At 39.2% G+C, this 21,962-nt stretch overlaps 1 protein-coding gene across 3 annotated transcripts in view; it reads right to left on the reverse strand.

Moving 5' to 3' along the window:
* Window positions 1-21,853, reverse strand: part of tep1 (telomerase-associated protein 1) — a 41,023-nt gene extending 19,170 nt beyond the window's left edge. For 2 of the 3 annotated variants that reach the window (XR_004568220.1, XR_004568221.1), the window contains exons 1-31: window positions 20,669-21,145; window positions 20,330-20,521; window positions 20,059-20,208; window positions 18,787-18,951; window positions 18,563-18,700; window positions 18,025-18,096; window positions 17,041-17,165; window positions 16,610-16,767; window positions 16,043-16,152; window positions 15,790-15,868; window positions 15,414-15,600; window positions 14,658-14,961; window positions 12,394-12,546; window positions 12,134-12,205; window positions 11,705-11,826; window positions 11,444-11,509; window positions 10,748-10,891; window positions 9,279-9,570; window positions 8,171-8,292; window positions 7,603-7,716; window positions 7,290-7,407; window positions 6,950-7,138; window positions 6,001-6,188; window positions 5,765-5,906; window positions 4,224-4,403; window positions 4,040-4,132; window positions 2,525-2,660; window positions 2,268-2,427; window positions 1,717-1,850; window positions 747-835; window positions 333-447 (exon numbers count right to left, since the gene is read on the reverse strand). Coding sequence is in view for 1 of the 3 variants with exons in the window: in XM_034207719.1 (XP_034063610.1) it covers window positions 333-447; window positions 747-835; window positions 1,717-1,850; window positions 2,268-2,427; window positions 2,525-2,660; window positions 4,040-4,132; window positions 4,224-4,403; window positions 5,765-5,906; window positions 6,001-6,188; window positions 6,950-7,138; window positions 7,290-7,407; window positions 7,603-7,716; window positions 8,171-8,292; window positions 9,279-9,570; window positions 10,748-10,891; window positions 11,444-11,509; window positions 11,705-11,826; window positions 12,134-12,205; window positions 12,394-12,546; window positions 14,658-14,961; window positions 15,414-15,600; window positions 15,790-15,868; window positions 16,043-16,152; window positions 16,610-16,767; window positions 17,041-17,165; window positions 18,025-18,096; window positions 18,563-18,700; window positions 18,787-18,951; window positions 20,059-20,208; window positions 20,330-20,521; window positions 20,669-21,145 (4,786 nt within the window). In the remaining 2 variants the exon portion in view is untranslated. Of the gene's footprint in view, window positions 1-332; window positions 448-746; window positions 836-1,716; window positions 1,851-2,267; window positions 2,428-2,524; window positions 2,661-4,039; window positions 4,133-4,223; window positions 4,404-5,764; window positions 5,907-6,000; window positions 6,189-6,949; window positions 7,139-7,289; window positions 7,408-7,602; window positions 7,717-8,170; window positions 8,293-9,278; window positions 9,571-10,747; window positions 10,892-11,443; window positions 11,510-11,704; window positions 11,827-12,133; window positions 12,206-12,393; window positions 12,547-14,657; window positions 14,962-15,413; window positions 15,601-15,789; window positions 15,869-16,042; window positions 16,153-16,609; window positions 16,768-17,040; window positions 17,166-18,024; window positions 18,097-18,562; window positions 18,701-18,786; window positions 18,952-20,058; window positions 20,209-20,329; window positions 20,522-20,668; window positions 21,148-21,697 lie in introns of those variants that run through there. The other variant, XM_034207719.1, reaches the window with a different exon arrangement.
* Between the last annotated feature and the right edge of the window lie 109 nt (window positions 21,854-21,962).

A 21,962-nucleotide genomic window follows, 5' to 3' on the forward strand; every position in this document is an offset into this window, starting at 1 on the left:
TATATAAATAGTTATCACCGCAATAAACCATATTTAATTCAGTCTTAGTTTACATTATTTAATTTCATATTCTGTTATTGTACATATCCCATATTCTATTTACATGTAGACTTTTTGCACTACTTTTTATTTTGTATTTTATTATATATATTACATTGTTGGAGGAGCTCAGGTCAGAAGAATTTCATTGCCATTTCTACACTGTAGCTTTGTGCATAAGACAATAAAACCTTTGAATCGTGAAAAAAAAAGGATTGAAGGGTGACGCATCTAAAAAGGAACTTAGTTAGGTGTTATCACATTCATCATACAGTACAGTGAAGCATGCTCACCATACAAGCTGTAGGTCTCCAGGAGGTGGTGCATGAGGCCGTGGCGCACGTTAGCATACAGGAAGTAGTAGTTGGAGAGCAGGGAATGAAGAGCCTCCAGCTGGTCACTTTGAATCTGACCAAAGCCAAATATAAACCAGTTAAATACAAAATAATTTATGTTCATATGTTTTTATTTAATTTGTTTTGGAAGAATTACAAATGATGTTAAAATGTTGAACTTAGGGTATTGAAACCCTCTCACTCAAAAAAGAACAAAAAAAGAGTATCAGTGTGCAGGATTTCTGATAAAATCTCAATTGAAACACTTTGATGAGAGTTCATAGTGAAGACATATAGAGTGCTTGTATTTTGTTTTTCAGAAGGCCTATTTATTTCTCATGCTTTATTTAACTTATGTTATGAGTGGTTTACCAGGCTGGCAGGCAGGTGCAGGAGAGAGTCGGCCTCACAGTGCAGGAAGGAGTCTGAGCCCTGAGAGTCGGCTAGGGCCCACAGATGAGCTGCATACAGACACAGAGATACAAGAGTGAATACAAGACACAGCCTTTAATAAGTATACTGTATTAAGGCAAGGCAAGTTTATTTATATAGCACTTTTGAACACCAGGCAATTCAAAGTGCTTTACAAAAATGAAAAGACATTAAAGGTGGGGAAGGTAATTTTGGAGAAACCAGCTCGAGTGCGCTAGAATTTGAAAATACACAGCCAGGAAAAATCTGCCATTTCCTTACAGAGCCCCTCCTCCAACACACACGAACGCGCACATGACCAATGAGGGCACGAGATAAGTTTGTGCCCAGATGGAAGGCTGACAGGCAGGTAGGCCATCCAGTTATTTTAGCCGGGCCGGCTCAGATGATTGGTCGTGCTTTTTACAGCGCCACGGCTTCCATAGATGACATTTGTTATGGATTTTTTGTCAAAGCACTTAAGATATTCATTGCTATCGATGTTAAGAGCATTCCATGGAATATAACAAAACGTGTATCTCGAGCCGGTTTCTCAAACTTACCTACCTCACCTTTAAGAGCATAAAACACATTAGAAAGATACATGAATAAAAGTTACAGTGCAGTGTAAGATGTGAATAGTTCAATTAAAAGCAACGGCAAAAAGAAAGTCTTCAGCCTGGATTTAAAAGTAGTCAGACATGTTTCTGGTTTGTTCCAGATATTTGGCAATATCCCTAACCAAATTCTCACATTCCTCTACCCCTAGTCTTCCCGTGAAATTATAGTTCCTTTGACCATTTTCTAACCTTTTTATACTCCTTTCATCCTTCTCTTTCAATAATGTTACATCCCCAGACAACACATTTCCCCCTGTTTTACTGTTACCCAAACATATTGGCAATATTAAAACCGACTGTGTGTACTTTACCTGCCAGGACGAGGTGAGCTCTGGTTTTGTATTTGTCTTTTGGGAGGAAAAAGTCCTCGAAGGCCTTCCTCACCTCCGGATTGGTCAGAGCCAGCAGGTCGTCAGTGTCGTAGCAGTGAGACGGACCAATCAGACTGCAGATACAGATTCAAACAGGTTTAACATCTCTTCCTCCTTTAGGATTGATTTCTAAAGTTCTACCCACACCTCAGTGCTTCTTATACGAGGATAGTTTAAATGCAGTGCTTTCATTTCTCTGTATGTGCAGTGCTGTGAACACGTGATACGTCCAAAAGATGATTTAATTTGAAACCTTCATACCCATAAATCTACAGACTGTTACATTACGTCAAATTGTAGTAACCAGATATTAAAGTCAAATAATGAGCCTGCTTCACTTAGTGTTATTGCTTTGTGCAATGACAAATGGAAAGGTAATCATTGTGTCTGCCTTTACGAGACTAATTTCAAAGGCAATCAGAGTCAACTAGGGGAAACTTTTATTACAGATAATTATTTTTCTTTTATTTGCGCTCATGTAGGATTCATACCTTTGTAAACTCTGCACTATAAGGGTGAAATTCGCCATGGGAACGCGTCCTTTGGGCTTCCTGGAGAGATGCAGTACTTCCTGCCATGTGACCTTTCCGTCTTGTGAGGATAAGTCGTTGCATGTGTTCAGTACAGAGTAGAAGTCTCTCTCCCTCAGGCCTGTTGGTGAAGAGGAAAGGCAACAAAGGACAACAAATTAATTTACCAATAAAGATCAACAATAATGTAAATTATGTAACGACTGGATTTATCTCACCTGTGGGGCTGACAGTCAGAGCAGACAGGGCCCAGTGGAGTCCCAACATGCATCTGTGCTGCGAGCAGAGTCGGTCCAGGCTGTACAGCACCAACGCGCCCAGAGACTGAGGCAAGTACTGCAGGCCCTCCGTCAACTGAGCACACAGAGACGAAATACAGTATGATAAAGCAAGTGGTATCAGGGTAACATGTCAAGGGTCAAAACATTAGCAAACATCTGCTTGTAGGAATGCATAACAGTAACAGTGGATTAAATATAAACATTGTCCTGCTCAGTCCACACTGAAATATGTCAGCAACTAATAGAAAGATAACTGTACAGTTTACTACAGATGTTCAAGGATCGCAAAACATAAACTCTGACTTGATGTGTGATATAGATAGATAGAGAGATAGATATATGGACAGATAGAGAGAGATAGAGAGAGAGATGGACAGATAGACAGACAGACAGACAGACAGACAGACAGACAGACAGACAGACAGACAGACAGACAGACAGACAGACAGACAGACAGATAGATAGATAGATAGATAGATAGAGAGATGGATAGATGGACAGATAGAGAGATAGATGGATAGACAGACAGACAGATAGATAGATAGATAGATAGACAGACAGACAGACAGATAGATAGATAGATAGATAGATAGATAGATAGATTCTACCTGTCAGGACAGGTGCTGTCTGTTTGCTGTAACACTAAGTATCTGGGACACGTCATCACAGATGAAATGGCTGATGATGAGGACATGTATAGACAGCGGCGTGTCTTATATATGCAAGCCAACATGTTGGCTAGAAAATTCTCTTGGTGTTCAGATAAGGTTAAGGTGAACCTCTTTAGAGCTTATTGCACTCCTCTCTATACTGCCCCCTTGTGGGTCAAGTATAAGAAGGCGAGCCTCAAGAAGCTCCAGGTTGCATATAATGACTGTTTGCGTATACTGCTTAGAAAACCAAGGTGGTGCAGTGCAAGTGAAATGTTCTGTAACGCACGAGTCAACACGTTCCATGCTCTTTTGAGAAATCGAATGTACAAATTCATCTGTCGATTGAATGTTTCTCATAACTCTGTCATTATGCTGCTGTCAAATCCGTGTTTCAGTGCTGTACGATACCAGTCACCTCTGTGGAAACATTGGTATAACTGCCTTTTTTAATTTATATTTGAGTGTTGTATGTTTTTGTAATAATGGACCAAGAGTCTCTTTAAATAAAAGATGATGATGATGATAGATAGATAGATAGATAGATAGATAGATAGATAGATAGATAGATAGATAGATAGATAGATAGATAGATAGATAGATAGATAGATAGATAGATAGATAGATAGATAGATAGATAGATAGATAGATAGATAGATAGATAGATAGATAGATAGATAGATAGATAGATAGATAGATAGATAGATAGACAGATAGAAATATATATACGGATATGTGGAAAATATACATGTGGAAATACACATTTCCAGTAACAAATATAATACAGGATGTTATATGAAACCTTATCAAAGGAGGAAAAGTTCCTCAAGTCTTCACAGGCCAGGTGCAGGTAGAGAGGACTCGCTGCTCCCTTCTTCGAGATCAGCGTCTGGAGCTGGACGAGCAGACGAAGAACAGATGTTACATTAGATTTGAATTACAGGGGGCACATTTCTGAGTATCAATAGCAGCAACATGAGAAGAACCTGGTTGTTGAAAGCAGAGTCGCTGAGTTTCTTCCCGAAGGAGTCCAGTCCCTTCCGGACTATCTCCTTGCGGTCCGGCATGGTGAGCTGGCCGAGGGAAAACAGCACTGTGCCTCGTTTCTTGGCCAGGGTTTGTAACAGTGCTGCTTTGGTTGTGATGCTCACCACCAAACAAACACCCTGACAAGATAGAGAATCTGAGTTTCAATGAAGCAGACAAACACCTACAAAGACTACTATAAACAAAGCAAGTATAGATAATGGTTTTGTTGAGCATTTAAAAATACGGTGGAGGTATTTTTCGAGCTTCAAGTTTAGTATTGTCAGATGTGGATATTAAAATACAACAAGAAAGAGAAGGATTGGAACGTAACAAGTTCAGTGGAGGAAGTGTGAGTGTAGATTCACTAGAATAGTATGTTTTCCGTTTTGGCTCACCACCAAACAAACACCCTGACAAGATAATAGAGAATCTGAGTTTTACTAAAACAGAAAAACACCAAACAAAATCTACCATAAACAAAGCAACAAGTGTATTGTAGAATCTAGATAATGGTTTTATTTTGCATTCAAACATACTAGATGCTTCATGTTGTCTATGGATTTCTTGAAGATGGACTGTGACAAAACTAAGGCCTATCCATGTGAATTTGGTTTAAAGATTGATGAATTGATAATATTGACTGATACATATTTTTCTCTTACATTCTTTCTTGATAATGTCCTGCAGAAATGTACCTAAATATATTTGTATAATAATGAATCCCATTGTTTTTTAAATTAGCATGTAAATGACAATGTACTGTATATAAGGGGGCATGAGACTGCCAAGCTGTCTGCACATATAGAAAGGTTCAAAAGATTTAAATCAAGAATGCCCAAACAAAAGCCGAAAGAGGGTTGAGCACCTGACTCCGAATATATTAAAAAAACCTCTCGGTTAAAGTGGAGGTATTTTTGCAGGAAGTGAAACAAGCTCATATGCAAAATCCACTTCTTCATGTCTCTTCTACATCAACATGTGTCCCCTCTGTGTAAAGAGATTCTCTCTCTTTTTGTCCTGATCCATTTCTATAGAAACCTGTCTGAAAATGAGCTGATCAGATTTTGGCCACTTGATGATGTCATAACGATGTTTTGGCTTGTGTAACAATTAGCCAATCACCAACCAAGGTAACCCCCCCCCTCCTTATCACCTGAATCTCCTCCGAGAGCACCATTGTGTTCTTTGTAACCAAATCTCTCTCAGAGGGGCGTGGGGAGGGGCTCCTTATTTTCATCTGAAGTAACAGACAGAGAATCAGCACTTTGGAAACAGGGCTGAAACAGAGGGGATTATGGGTAATGCTGCAATGACCTGTTTGGTGTTTGGAGCCAAACACTTCAGAGACATGTTTGTATATATCTGAGACCTATAATATATTGATGGAAAACAGTATAATAGGGGACCTTTAAATTACAAAAACAGATGAATGGAAAGCCTAACTAGTGCAGGAAGTGTTAGTGTAGGTTCACTTCAGTTTTCCCTCCATGTGACTGACCTGTGGCAGCTGCTGTGGGATCCACTCAGAGCTGAGCTGACCTCTGTCATCTTGGACCAGATCGGCCCCGTCAACCAGCAGCACCAGAGGCTTTTTCTTCTTCAAGTCACTCAAATTCGAGGCAAATTCAGACAGCAAATCTCTGTGATGAAAACAAAGGAAAGGCAGTAGCTGTAAGTGCCAAAAGTTCAGACGTACCTGTAAACTTTTTGAGGGACAATTGAAGATGTTTCTACCTGTAAGAATGGGGAAGAGGCGATTCCTCCTCAGTGTTTTTCATCTTCTTCAACCCCTGAACCAGGCAGCGCAGCAGGTTTTCCACGGAGCGTGCTGATTGGCTGGCAGCTGTAGAGTAGGAGATGACATCACAGGTGAAGTTTTTCCTCGAGTTGACTCCAGTCCTGAGGCTGTCTGCAAGAGCGGCCTGTGTAGGGAAAAATTCATATGGACACTTTATACCATGCAGATAATTTACACACAGTAACATGTTTATAATGTTGAGTTTTTCAGGCAGAAATGTGGAAATTTCTCTGGTTCTGGCTATTACAAAGTAAGGAATAAAATTAAAAAATCTGGTTTAATTAATGGAAATTTAACTTTAGGCTTTCGGAAGGATTGTTTGGAGTATTTTTAGATGTAATCTGAGATTCTGATAAATAATTTATACATTATTTTTCACTTTTTTCGACTTGACATCTTTTTCCGACTGTCTTTTTTTAAAAACTTTTTTCGACAGTTCCGGATTTGTCATCTTTTTCACTTTTTTAAGAAAACTATAATTATGAAAATTCTAGAAAAGAGCTGGAAAATAATTGCTAGTTGCAGAAATATCAAAAGAATAATTATCTGAGTGATAATAATCAAGCATTTTAGTGTTTCTCCTACGTTAAGATATTTTGGACAACAAGCAAGCCATCATATGTATTTTAAAAATTCAGTACAAACACTATGTATGTATGGTATTCCTGTCATGCTATGTTTTTTCTTTATTATTTCTTGTTGGCTGTTATTTTTGTCTTCTATGTTGAAAAAGGGAAGCATGATTTCCACCCCAAAGAAGTCTTTACTATTGCCTACACTTGTATGCTTCTTCTCAATACAAATATTTGAAACAAAATGCAGTACAAACTATTTTATCATATGATACATGATTTATATGATTGACAATTGTTTTAGGAAGTTTACCATGAAGACAGTTTTCCCCTCTCCAGGTCCCCCCTCCACCACCAACAGCCCTCCTTTGGTCTGGCTCTGCTCAACCATCTCCCTGGCCGCCGTCAGCAGCTTCGCCCGGCCAAAGAACTGCCTCTGCAGCGCCCCCTGGTGCAACTCCTGCTCCATCACATCCAACGAAGCCTCCGCCTCCTCATCCTCCTGACACATGGAGGATAATGTGGTGTTTAACCAGAGATGGCAAAAGTACACACATCCTTTACTCAAGTAGAAGTACAGATACTCATGTTTAAAATACTCTGGTAAAAGTAGAAGTACTGACTAAACTTCTTTACTGGTCATAGTGACTAACTTCCACAAACTGCTTGACAACAGCCATCCACAGATCTTCCAGCAAGGCCTTTCCAAAGTCCTCCAGGTTTTTCAGATACGGTTTCCCATCCACAACGCCTCCCCACTCACATGAGTAACTACGACAGAAAAACAATAGAATATTGTAAAACATTTAAAATTATGTTTTAGTGGTTTCATTTCAGAATTTCAAAATGCCAACTTTCTACTGAAAAGTCACAGTCGTTATAAAAACAGTTATAAAAACAAAAGCCCTTGATGAGTGGTATTCTAAAAGTATATTGAATTATTATTGTATAAGAGAGATGACTCACTTTTCAGTGACCTTGACTTCACTCTGCCGGATCCTTTTCTTCAGATAGGCCATTTTAGACTCAGCCTCCTTCGATTCAGCGACAAAGTCAGACCTCCAAGCCACTGGAACTGATCTGAGAAGCAACCAAGAGTAAATTCAAACATAAATACTTGAATGTGTAGTATAACAGCATTGAATATGTTCACAAATATTTTACAAAAGCATACTATTCATTCAGTTTTTTTGGAATTAGAAGGGGTCACAAAGTAATTTAAATTGCCGCATCTAGGTGGCAATAAACACATTTCTCGCTTAATCTATCATTCTGAAGTGAAAGTGTATTGTACAATGCTATCAAATATAATGACATAATAATAGTTTAAAACAAGCCATTTTTCACAAGGCAATTCTGTCTGCCTCCAAAGACAACCACTCGCTAAAAAAAGGACCGATTTATGGTATAAAGCCATGAAAAATAGTCAAAAAAATGCTAAGATCAAACATGAAATAGTAATTGTACTGTTGTTGCGTCACTGCAGATTCATCTCTGAGGTCATCAAGTGTTTAGACAGATTGTGATGGTTTACTTGTTGATGTTTGGATCTCTGAAGTAGCACATCATCCTCTGCTGGGCTGTGTCGGAGTAAAGAGCCTCGAACTGACGGATCTCCATCTCCGTGATGGACAGATCTGCCGGAGCCGACGCCAGCTGCACACAGAGAAACAAATTAGGCTTTTTGTTATTAAAAAAAAAAAGATACCTTAAAGGTGGGGTAGATAAGTTTGAGAAACCGGCTCGAGATACACTTTTTGTTATATTCCATGGAATGCTCTTAACATCCCGATAGCAATGAATATCTTAAGTGCTTTGACAACAAATCCATAAAAAAATATCATCTGTGGAAGCCGTGGCGCTGTAAAAAGCACGACCAATCATCTGAGCCGGCCCGGCTAAAATGGCCTACCTGCCTGTCAGCCTTCCATCTGGGCACAAACTTATCTCGTGCCCTCATTGGTCATGTGCGCGTTCGTGTGTGTTGGAGGAGGGGCTCTGTAAGGAAGTGGCAGATTTTTTCCGGCTGTTTATTTTCAAATTCTAGCGCACTCCAGCTGGTTTCTCCAAGATTACCTACCCCACCTTTAAATTTAATTTATCATCTAAAAAAACAAAAAACATTTTGTTTTCCTTAAATGTATAAAAGAAGACAGATTTGTCATACCCTATATCACAAAATTAGAAATATACAATAAAATAATGGTAGTAGCGGACATTTCACTTTTAAATAATCGATATTCTGAAGAAATATATTTATATTTATTGGACAAATTGATGCTGCAGGTTCCACAAAACACTTTATTTTATACGCCATCAAGATTGGGATTACAGTAGTTAATCATCCAGTCTCAATTGTTTATCTTATTCCCTATGTTTAACTTTAATGACTTATAATGATCTTAACTTATTCTATTTTATTTAAAAGATGTGAAGAATTGAATTTAAAGCTGTTTTAACCAATACATAAATAAACTCAAGGCTCGCTGGTAAATAAAACAGTATGAGGAATTTTCTCGGCAAAAAATGCACCTTCCTGAATGAAGCATCAGTAATTCATTTAAATAAACATATCGAGCTCAGTCTGTACTACTATCTCCACATACTAATTATTTATCTCCATGTCATATCACAAGTCTTACCCAGCGGTGCTGCGGCAGGTCGGGGAGGACGGGTTTTGGGGGCACCAGGCCGTACCTCTCCCCCAGGATAACTACCATCATCTGGCTGCGACAGACCTCCGACAGGCACAGATGGGCGGCGCGGTCCGACTCCTCCTCCGTCACCCCCCAGCGCAGCTCCACCTCCTGCAGGTAGAGGCAGTGTGACGCCGCGCGCCGCCGCAGCTCCGGGAACACGCCGCGCACCAAGATGTCGCGCTCGGTGTGCATGTCTCTGAAGGTGGAGGAGATAAACACACGCACACCTCGCCACCTGCGAAAAGAAGAGTCATAGGAAACTAGAAAATAACTTTGAAGGTCACCTATTATGCAAAATCCACTTTTTCATGTCTTTTATCCATAAACATGTGTCCCCTCTGTGTAAAGAGACTCTGAAAGTTTCAGGAACAAAGATTCTCTCACTTTTTGTCCTGATCCATTTCTATAAAAACCTGTCTGAAAATGAGCTGATCAGATTTTGGCCACTTTATGATGTCATAACGATTTGTTGGCTTGTGTAACCATTAGCCAATCAGCAACCAAGGTAACCCCCCCCCCCCCACCTTATCACCTGAATCTCCTCCTAGAGCACCATTGTGTTCTTTGTAACCAAATCTCTCTCAGAGGGGCGTGGAGAGGGGCTCCTTATTTTCATCTGAAGTAACAGACAGAGAATCAGCACTTTGGAAACAGGGCTGAAACAGAGGGGATTATGGGTAATGCTGCAATGATCTGTTTGGTGTTTGGAGCCAAACATTTCAGAGACATGTTTTGTAAATATCTGAGACCTATGATATATTGATGAAAAACAGTATAATAATAAGACCTTTAAATCTTCAGTCCAGCAGGAAAAACTATAGGTTACTTACGTAACCCCAGTTCTCAGAGTAACATGAAGTGAGATATGAATGAGAACTGGGAAATGTCAATGTAGTGTAATTTAATTTGATTCTTAGAGGCACTCCTGCTGCTCCAAGTTAAAAAAAAAAGGCGGGAAAAACAAATGTGTATTGGCCATTAACGTTATTGCTCAGATTTGGTTCTTTGCTACACATTTTTTTATGTTCAATAAGATTTTTTTTTTTTTTTTTTTTAAAGGCGGGGAAAATGAAGTCTCTACTGACCATCATCGTTGGATACAGCTCAGATTTAGTTCTTTACCACAAATCAAAAAAGGTTCATTACATTATATTTTACCTGAGAGGCTTCTACGCATTTAAAGACACTTAATAGGGAATGAGAAAACCCTTTTAGATATCTGGTGCGGCAAACATAAAATGGGACATGCATGTAGGTTACATAAGTATATAGATAGTGTTGCTGCTCCAAGTTTAAAGATGACAGAGGAAGGAGTTGGTGTAAAACTAGTGAGAAAAAGGCAGGAAAGGGCAATCAATGTTAAACATAAAACTGGTGATATTTTCTTTTTGCCCCAAATAAAAGAAATTGACCTTGACTTGGGGCTGGCTGGTATTTGGACGACGTTTTCTGCGGTCTGAGGGCCTTTAGCTCCCTCTGGTGGTGGGACGTTGTAAATTTTGTCTAAATGCTCCACATGTTCCAGCAGCCTGGATGATCCTCGTTCTGCCACAAACCTGGTTGTTAAAAAAAGTTAAACATAACGATCAATAATAGGTTAAAAGAAGTTAAACATAAAGTCTTATTGTCTTTTTGGGGGGAGATGTATTAGAACTGCAATAACACGTTCAGATTGGTAGGATAAAGCTACAGCCAGCAGCTAGTTAGCTTAGCATAAAGACTGAAGATGGAGGGAACCAGCTAGCGTTGCTCCGTTTCAAATAAGTCAACATCTACCTTTCAGAACTTTTAAAGCTCATTAATAACTGTTTCTTCTTTGACAAATCTTACAAAATGAAGAGAAAAATTATACTTTGCCGTTTTACTCGGGATTACGATTACGTGCCAGACAATTTTTAACATTTCAGTTTTTGCTTTGAGGTAGGCCTACTGGTAAGTGGTTTTTAGTTGCCCTAAATTACGTAGATTGCTGATCTTCTCTCAACTTTGGCAACATAGTTTTTACCGTTATCATAACCAGAAAGCCAAGAGTTTGCCTTCTTACATTGATACAGTCAAGAGTTATTGAATTGTTTTTGAGAATAGAAAAGGGCTACAAGAGATTTTACCTCAGTATTTGCTCACTGAAGCCTGACAGCTTCACATAGTTTCTTTCAGGGCTGAACTCTGACTCTCTGCAAGTGGAAAATACAAGATATAAAAAGAGAAAGAAACATTCAAGATGATCTTATGCTGAAGAATGTTGTTATAAAATGGAATTGGTACATGTTAAAGGTCCACCTGTGATTGTTGTGAATGCAAAGTTAGCTTCACAATACTGTATGTGAGATATGAGTACTAGCAGCTACAGCAGGAAAGTGGAGTATTACCGATCTGTCAATAAGATTTCCACAATGAGAGCTTTGTCGTTTATTTCGTTCCTGTAGCTTTTGATGGCCCACTTTAATTCCGCACTCATCCAACAGTCACACAGCACTATGATGTTGTCCACCTGAGATATAAAAAGCAGGAGATCCAGGATCACAAAAAAGCAACGTGTTTTGGGCTAAACCAGGGTTCTTTCACTTTTGATCCAAACTGCCTTAATGCAGGTAATGGCTCAGCAAGTATCATTAAGCTGCAGAGCCCCAGTGCAAGCATTTTCAGACTTTAGGACATGCAGCTATGAACATTTTTAAAAGCACATGTATGCATCTACTATGAAGACAGTACTGTGTATTTGCAACACCACAACAACTTCTAAAAGTTTGGTTTTATGTACATAAAACATGTTAATACATATTTACATATCCACTAACCTTATTGTTTTTGGGAATCATTTTGCTGATGGTATATGTCTCCCTTTCTTCATATGGCATATCTGATAATGTCTGTTAAAGAGAAGTAATCATTAAAGGCACATTACAATGAATAAAAACTTCCTCCACAACACTGCCCATCTTTATTTTAGAAGGATATATTTCAGTTGTATCCAACCTTGTTGACACTATAGTTATTACCTTTGTTTAACTTATTCACATCACACCTAAGAATGATGCAATAGAGAAAAAGTCCTCACCTGTCTTTGCTTCATCACACTCCTGACATTATCCAGGAGAACATCAGACTTCAGCTCGACTTCCTTGAAGCAAGAATGACTAACCAGAGTGATATGACTGTCCTCAGCACTGCTGCCGATCATCAGAGAGAGCAAAGCTGCCGTCTCCATAACCTGAGAGCAAAAAAGGGAAGATAATAAAAACAAGTGAATTCACTACGGGAGGGTTTTTAAATATACATTTCAGAAACAGGTACAGGTTTACAAATACATGGAATTTTCCTTGGTGTATGGTGCATACATAAACACAGTTTAAGAAGATATATTGTAAGAAATTGTAAAAAATGATATATAATATTAAAAGAAAACTATTATAACATTAAAATCTAGAACATTATTTACATTAAATATAGATATACCAAATAACTATGTACAGTATACTATGAAAAAATACAATAAAAATATGTACAGTATTTTTATGAAAAGTGGAAAGCTGTGAATATATTAAGAGACGTAGCTTCTGTACAAAGGTGCAAAATATTCTGAGGGTCAGGGGCGGTTCTAGGGGGGGGCCAGTGCCCCCCTAACACTGACCTCTGACCCCCCTGTGGCCCCCCTAACAATGATTTTTTATTTATTTTTATTTTTTTAAATGTATATTTTCTGGTACTCGGTTTGCCAAAAACCGCAGGATTTTGTTGCTGTAATGTGAGATTGTGCAGACACCCTTATGTAAAGTAGAGATGTAACTGTTCATTGCCTTTATTTTTATATAAATATGGTGTTAGTGCAAACATTGCACTATAACCAGGGGTGCACATAACTTGTTTGCCCTGGTTCTCAAAGGAGCACCTGGAGATGTTGCTTGGTGCTCATCCTTAAATTGAAATAAATAAACCGGTCTTTATTTGTCAGACACACGGCACAGAACACACAGAGGTGAACACAGAACACACATGCAGAGGTGAACACAAGACAACATTAGCACGACCAGTAATCCTACAAGCTGTCATCACTACCCTCCTGACTGTTCTCCTCACTGTCTTCCTCTCTGTCAGACATGGTAGCTGATTATGTAGGCCTACTTCTTTCTCTCTGGTTGAGTCTGCGATTAGCTGCTTGCATCCACAAGTCAACAGCTGGGTTTGGGTCGAAAGTCCCGTTTTAAAAGGATATGTTTGGTTACTGTCCTATAGTATACATTGGAATGATTTCAAACCTGTTTATCCCAATAATTATAAAGGAGTGCCTTGAAAATATGTGTTTACATAAATTGTGACCAAACCGTTTGAACTTAGACTAAAGTGAACTATCTAAACACTCAGAGTCCTTTACCTCACTGAGCTGTAGTATCAGCCTCTCAGTCTGACTGGAGAGGACTCTCCCTCCACATCATTGTAGAAACATCTTCTTCTTCCGTTAGAGCAGCTAGCACCAGATGCTAATAACAACAGCGCCCTCCCTTTCTCCCTCGCTCACTCGCATTTTGGCTGTGAGCTGCGGGCGCCAGATAAGCCAACATCCCCCATTTTCATCACTTACAGCGCCCATCGTACAGGCCAGGGCAAATGAAAAGTGTAACCGGGGTGAAAAGGGTGTTACATTTACTTAATTATAATGTTGTTACATCAAGGCCGAAAATTAGGATGAGCACCAACGGTCAAAAATGTTTTTTTCCCTCCCAGAACTACCAGCGCAGCACCTCCACAGATCTGGCGCCCTAGGCGAAAATCAACGCCAGGGCTACGGGCCGGCCCTGAGTTCATATGCAACTCGCAAATATATTTCTCTCTTCTCTTTTCTCTTCTCCCTTTTATCTCCCTCTCTCTCAATGTTGGTAAGCAAATGCGCCTTTTTTCAAATTACCCGGTGCTCTTTTTTTGGCCGAGGTGCGCATGCGCACCAGTTATGTGCAGCCCTGACTATAACTTAAGCTGAAGCTAACAGTAATAACTATAAGATCTATCTGAAATAAATAAGTGTACTGAAACAAATACCAATAACTGTATTGCATTGTTTTCTTATGCGCAATTACTTCATACTGTCTAGTTCTCTTTTTCGTCCTGCATTTATTGTGCCCCCCTCAGAAAATAACTGGCCCCCCAGTGGCCCCCCCAGTCAAATTGGTCTAGAACCGCCACTGCTGAGGGTTGTGGGTTTCCTCCTCCGATTCTAACTGGCAAAACTTAAATTAAATAAATGAAAAACAAGATATTGTTTGCATAATACGCATTAATGTCATGCATGTCAGTGTACGTGTTACTGCTAATCAGAAGAAAACTCACAGAAGCAGTCAGTTTGTCAACCGGAGGTTTCTCCCTCTTTCTCCTTCTGCTCCTTTGTTCTTTCTCTTCTTCTTCTTCTTCTTCCTCCTTCCCCTCTTCTTCTTCCTCTTTTTCCTCTTCTTCTTCCTCAGGGAGGCAGAAGTCCAGTTTCTCATGCCATTCACGATTTTCCTGTATGTCACAGGACAGGAGGATGAGGGTCCGCCCGGGCAGCGGAGGCACGTTGAAACGACAGGAGATCTGGACCGCTGTTTCCAGAGCTTTACGGTACCGGTCCAACAGAGCCAGAGTTACCTGATTCTGACTGGATGCACAGACACAGAGAGCGTTAATATAAAACTGGATATACCTCAAATTGTGTTTGATGTCTTTGTTAACTGATGTAAGAAACACATGTTCAATCTCAGCAAAAAACTGTGCACACTTTCTTTTAAAAAGGTTGTTTTTTGACTTGATCGATTATCAGAGAGGAGCGATACAAATCAATAACTTAAACTCTGACCAAATATCATTGAATTATTGACTACTATAAAGGTTTGATTTTGCGTTTCACACAGGAATTAGTACTTAGTACTCCCTTAAAAATGTTTAACAAATGTGCACTTTTAATTTCCTTTAAAATGTTTAAATGCTGCTGACTAGTACTGAAATATCTTTCCTAGTGTTGGTATCAGCCACAGAAACAATTATACGTTTAAATATAACATTTAATACATTAGGAAATCATCGTAGAAAAACGTAAAGACATTTCCTTACTTGGCCTTCAGGAGCTGCTCCTTCTTCATTTTGTATAGTCGATAGATAAACGGCACTCCAAGCGTCACCCTCAGCCGGCTCTTCGGAGTCGTGTCCCAGTCCTGACTCTCGAAGCGTTTGCTCTTGGGAATCTTTTTCAGGATGCCCTTCAGGATCTCTTTAACGGGTGGGATTGCTTTCTCTGATGCTTTGGGTAGAGGAAAGAGAGGCAAAGAGGAATAAGTGAAAGTTCTGTATGTGTTGCAGCATGTCAGAGCTAAACTTCATTAAAGTTGTCCTGTGGTGTGGAAGGTGGAATGTGGTGCCATGTCTTCAAAATGTTGCCATAAAAAAGCAGTAGTACAAAAATGACTTTCAGTAAAGACTTGTATCTCACCCAAAGAATTCATCTCCATGATGACTTTGTACGCAGCGAGGAATCTGATGGGAAACTGACGGCTCTGAATGACTGCTTTCTGTAAACACATTGGAAACATAACGGTTGCTGAAACAACTCAAATATAATTACAAAAGAAACCTAACAAGCAACTGAAAAACACAAAAATTAACTAAAACTAGTCATCAGGTTGAATAACACCATTTTCTTTGACCTTTTACCAAGTGATTTTGATCATGTTGTTGGATCTCACCTTATTGGTCAGTCTGCTGAGGATCTTCTTGTGATGAGCCTCACTGATGCCTGCTATGATCATGTTCCTCAGGTTCCTCAGCATGGCCATGAAGGGAACAGACTTATTGTCTGCACAGTAGAGACATTATTCATCAGTGTGATGATAGACATGTTGGATAATATATATATATGTGCTGTATGCATATATGTGTGTGTTTCAAATGCATAGATACAGCTTTAAATTCTCATTCAAAAATGGTATTCAAACCCAGTTACATTCAAGGGCTTTATAGACACATGCAAGATAGCTACAGTGTAGTTTTGGAAAAGAAAATATTAAGTCACACACTACTACTACTACAATGCAACCTATCATATAATTGAGAAATACACATTTATAAAATTAAATTGTGCAAGGGACACAACAGTGCAAGAAAAATGAGGAATTTAACTGTGTGTGTGTGTGTGTGTGTGTGTGTGTGGTGTGTGTGTGTGTGTGTGTGTGTGTGTGTGTGTGTGTGTGTGTGTGTGTGTGTGTGTGTGTGTGTGTGTGTGTGTGTGTGTGTGTATGTGTGTGTGTGTGTACCTATGAGTTTCTCCCAGGTGGCGGCCTTGTTCCCCTCCCGGCTGAGCAGCCGTTCCCACGTCTCCGGCTCTTTGAGCTTCATTCGCTTCCCGGCTTTCTCCCTGTCCCACGAGCCCTTTATTCCACTGCGGTTGAATATATTGGCATCTGCAGGATACCTGAAACCAACACAACCAGATCACACTTTAAAGTGGAAGCAGGACAAGTTTTACAAGAAAAGGCCTAAGACAAAATCTCTCTCCCCTCCTCGTTTAACCCCTCTATTGCGCATTTATATGATACTGTAGGATTTCAAATATACCTTTATATACACATTTTTCATAATACTGCACATTTTAAGTGTCTGCTAATAAGTATTTTAACAAATGTAATTAATGATACTAATGTAGGAGTAACTATGTGAGTCATCAGTGTGTATGAGTGTGTCTTACTTTTTCCCCAGAATGGCCATAACATATTCAGCCGGTTCCTTAATGTGAAGCTTCTTGATCATCGTCTTTATGCTGAACTCGCTCTGCTTTTTATCCACCACCGCTTTGCCTTCCTTGACATTCAACTGCGCACACACAAACAAGGATAAAATAGAGTTACCCATGTGGTAAGGTTTGCCCTAAAACACTAAGAAGATGGGTCGTGATGTTTGGAATAAATCATTTTATAAAAAGTTTTAATTGAACAATCTCTACTCAACCGATATCTGCAAACACAGCAGCAAAGTATGTGAACTGAAAATACCTACATCAAGATAACCCCCTCTTCTAAAATGACTTAAAGAAATGCTTCTCATAGGAAAAGATTATTGAATGCTTAAAGAAAAAACGTTTTTAAAACCATGACTACACAGTGAATACACGATCAATTAACAATGAAAAAGTCTTGATCAATTTAAGTAAATGGGGGGCACGTTAAACAAAAGAAAACTATATAAAAACATCAGTTTACAAACTTAACGCAACGTGTACTGTGTGATCCAAGTCTCATTTACTGAAAGATAAGCTCACTATTCCTCCATTTTAGAAAAAACCGTACTTTTGAATATGTATTCCCACAGATGAGTAGCGTGTCTGTTCAAGTGCGTTATGCAAAATGGTTTAAAATAGTAAGGTTTAAGAGAAAATGCATGTGTTTAAGAAGTAATGATAATACGACAAATGTGTTTTTTTAATATACATTTTGCTGTTGTTAAACGCAACCTTCCTTTAGTTCAATTCATCACGACTTTTCTCAATTTTTGTAGTCTGATTTTATACTCTTGTTTTGTAATCTTGTTTTCCTTCAAGGAATATGTGTAATTGGTTTACAAATGGTCAGTTTGTGGGTGAAGTATTCCTCGAAGAAGACACTTAAGTAACTCACAAGTGTAAAACATCCAACACACTAGTGGCACAATAGAAAAGTACTGAACATTGACTTACAATCTTCTCCAGCTGGGCAGTATCTGCTCTGAGCAAGTTCGCCCACTTTTTCATCTGCTGAGCAGTCGGTTTCTGGAAATCAAAGATACGTAGAACAAACCATGGAGTGATGAAGAGGATATTTAAGGCACTGAGTGTTAATCAAGAGAAATTAGTCCATTGCACTATAATAGAAAACCACATGAAGTTTCAATATGTTTTTAGAAGGAGATTCTGAACGAGTAATATTTTATTTATTCCTTGGGGGAAATTGGATTATGTATCAACTGCTCCCTTTTAGAACAAAATACATTTAAATAACTTATATAAACATAGAGAAGTTAAAATAAAACTGTTTTATATAACAACAATAAATATGCATAAGGTGTGAGGTGGTAAAAAGTGTGTGGGTGTCCTGCTTTGTTTTTTACCACAGAGAAAGCAGAGAAACAATTATACTGACGAACCAATTTCTGTCCATAAGTTGAGTTTAGTTTGGTTAAACCTTAGTTTTCATATTGAACTGAATGAAAACAGACCAGAATGAATACTTCTGTACCTTAACGTTTTTCTTCTTGCGGTTGTGTTTACAGCGGTGTTTGCGTGTGTTGTATTTGGCCAGCTGATACTCGTTGAACTGCTTGAACTTGTCAGCCATCGCCTTCTTCAGGCACATCGGCAGGGAGCGGCTGAAGCACTGGAGACGGACACACATGGTGGTGAGATTTCACAGAACTGACACATCCAGATCCCACCAAACAGTAAACAGTCACTAAGACTTACTGTACTGTAGATCCTGACTACTTCCAGCCAATCAGAGGGCAGCTGTACGGCAGCACAGAAGTATCTGCGGACATGAGGCTTGGTAGAGGGCTGATTGGCGGCCAGAGCCAATAAGAAGTTCGCTGTAATGCGGATGTTCAACTCCTGACGGGTATAGACTGCCACCTGAATGATAAAAGCAAGAACACCACATTGTACTTAACTATTGGGAAGAATTATAGCCCCCGTCATATTGTGTGCTGTCTGTCTTGGAATTAATTTCACTGGCCTGTTTTATGGAAGATGATACAACAATCAACAACAAATATGGCACATAGTGATAATATCGTGTTACAAATTAAAATGTTAAATAGATTTTTTTTTAATCTGATCAGAATCAGATGGTTTGCCAAGTAGGTTTACAAATAATTTGCTTTGTTGTAAATGGTGCGTACATAAACACAATGAGAGAAATAAAGTTGTACAAAGAAAAGGAACAAATATTCTACTATTTTTAATGCTATTAAAAAATAGTATAACATGTAAAAAAATATATAAACTAAAAAATAAGAACAACGAGAACATTAACGTACATTTAATTAACTCAGGATCAAAAGCAAGAGTTAAAAACTGAACTATAAATAACTATGTTAAAGGCTCTGTGGTAATAGAGGTTAATGTTTTCTGGAGTTGCACTAACCTAAAAATAACACATATTGGAAATGATGTTGATTAACCATAAAATACATTATGGGATGTTCCATTCAAGCGGCTGTGCTGTGGTGTACTTTGAACACATCGAGGACGTTTTACAAGGAGATACTGATTGAAAATATAAGGCTGGCAGACAGTAAACAAGCCTCACCAACCAAAGAACTGTGTTTAAAACTTGTGTTTGTGTTTTCCAGCAGGATTTGAAATTGTTGATGGCATATTGTCTCAAACGTTTATCTAACTTTTTTGACAGGTTTTGGGAAATCACTTGAAAGAACAAGATACTGAACCAGTAACTCAACGGTTTAAATATGAAATAACTTTAAATCAAAAAGTACATGCATATTTCAGAGTAGCCCGTGATATTTTGTTCGTACTGTCATATTGATCACTCATAAAAATCATAACAAAATCTTCTTCTATTTCTATAAAGTGTTGCATTTCCAAACATTTCTTGCGTGTTATTCTGGGTTGATTTCCTTGATTTGTTACCATGATAACCAAATAAATAAATAAAGATGCCTTGGGATACAGTACATAACCCTGCACACACCCACACAGACAGACATGCATTCACACCTTGAGAAGAAACTGGGGGTCAGAGTCAGAAATGTCCTTGGCCAGGTTTTTGATCTTGGTCCAGACGCTCTCCTCTGAGTCCCAGTCCTTCTGACCCGGAGCCTCGCTCTTATTCACCAGCGAGCAACACACCAGGTTCAGCAGGAGATACTGAGGAACAGAGAGAAAGACAATGAAATATCTCTCTGCAGAGTTAAAGTCACATAGATAAACATATAAAATAAGCACGCAGGTATATGCTATGTGCAACATTTCTATGATTTCCTCCTACCTTGTTATCGTTCAGCTCCTCTTCAATAATTTCCTTTGCTCTATCAATCTCAGCAAATTCCTCCTGTTTGATGACCATAGTTTGTTCAAGTTCCTGGCTGTCCAACTCTATTCCAAGAACAGGTATTTCCATGGCTGTCCCCTCATCCTCTACCTCTTGTTCTTCAGACAAAACATTGTCTTCCTCAGAATACTGCAGATGTGGAGACAAATGTCAAAACAAGAATACCGCTCAATGGGATGCATCAACAATGTTGTCAAAGAGCATACAAGGTACTTTCATTTTATGCTTAGACTAATGAAACACAGAAGTAAAATAAATGAAGAATATCTCATGTACCAAACTTGAGTCTTCCGAAGAGGACTGCGTCACTTCCGATGTTTCCTCCGTGGCTTCATCAGCTCCATCGTCCCTGCTCTGTTCTCCACCCAGAGGAGGAGGGAGGAATGAAGAAGCAAAGCATTTAGGCAGAGCGCTGCTTGCCAGGGATTTTGAGAGCAGAGAGTCATTACGGAGAGATGTAGAGGAGGTGAGGGGGAAAGAGAGGCCGAAGGAATGGCTAGTAAGGAGCTGGTTCTCGGTGCTGAGGAGAGGAGAGGTGAAGGAAGGCGAGAAGGAAGAGGGGGAGAGAAGGGAGGAGGAAGTGGAACACAGGAAGGAGGGCTGGAGAGAGGAAGGTTTGGGCATCAGTGTGGAGGCCAGTAGCTTATTCTTCAGATTTGGAGGAGCGTAGTTGGAGGACAAACTCCGCCCACATGTGGCCTGCTGCTGCTCTCCTTGGGCGACATTTGTCTGATGCAAAGTTAGCACCTCCATACCTGCAAATAAATCAATCAGAGGGTCAAAGGCTGTTACAAACACAAACCCTCCCAATCCTACATGGCATTAAGTCCTGAAAGAAGCAACTCAGCAGCATTCCTTCCACTGTTTGAACAAGGTTTGTACTACTGCAGTTTAGGGTGTGTTGTGCCACTGAATGCATTGATAAAACAAAGGAACAAAGTCTGGAAACAATCAGCAGAAAGCCCAAGAGTTTCATAAGACTCCATGGCCACCATAATGCATGTATAAATAAAACAAAAATACCAAGAAGTTTCAGGTTGTTCAAGAGCTAAGTTAGTAAAGTACTGTTGTAAATATATTCATAAAAAGTATAAAGACACAAACTGCGTAGAAACCAGGCATGTAACTATCAAAAGAAAAACCATATCGCCACTGCAATATCCAGACAGCCAATACTTTTAAGTGCAATACATAACATTTTTAGTCAACATTGTTCCTACAGGCCTACTGTTTTGTATACAGGAATAGTTTTTAATAGGCGTGGTAGTAAGCGTAAACACACCCAGACTTAAAGCAGAAACTCACCGGGAAAAACTGAATGTCAACTCCCCAGACACACGTATCTTCTTGTCACCGTTTAATATTACTGCGAGCTGACAGTGAATTTCTGAAGCATAGAAAGCTTAAATGACTGGTTTACTGGAAATGATCACATCCGAGCAGCTGCCTCTGAGACGTAGAACATTGAGAGCGCTGATTGGTCGAATTTCTTTACCGTAATAACGCCTGTATCGATGCCTACCCTCAAATAATGGAATAAAAAGACGCATGAAGACGGGATTGCTCTGGA

The sequence above is a fragment of the Gymnodraco acuticeps genome, unplaced genomic scaffold (assembly GCF_902827175.1).
Source record: "Gymnodraco acuticeps unplaced genomic scaffold, fGymAcu1.1, whole genome shotgun sequence".
Taxonomy (NCBI): domain Eukaryota; kingdom Metazoa; phylum Chordata; class Actinopteri; order Perciformes; family Bathydraconidae; genus Gymnodraco; species Gymnodraco acuticeps.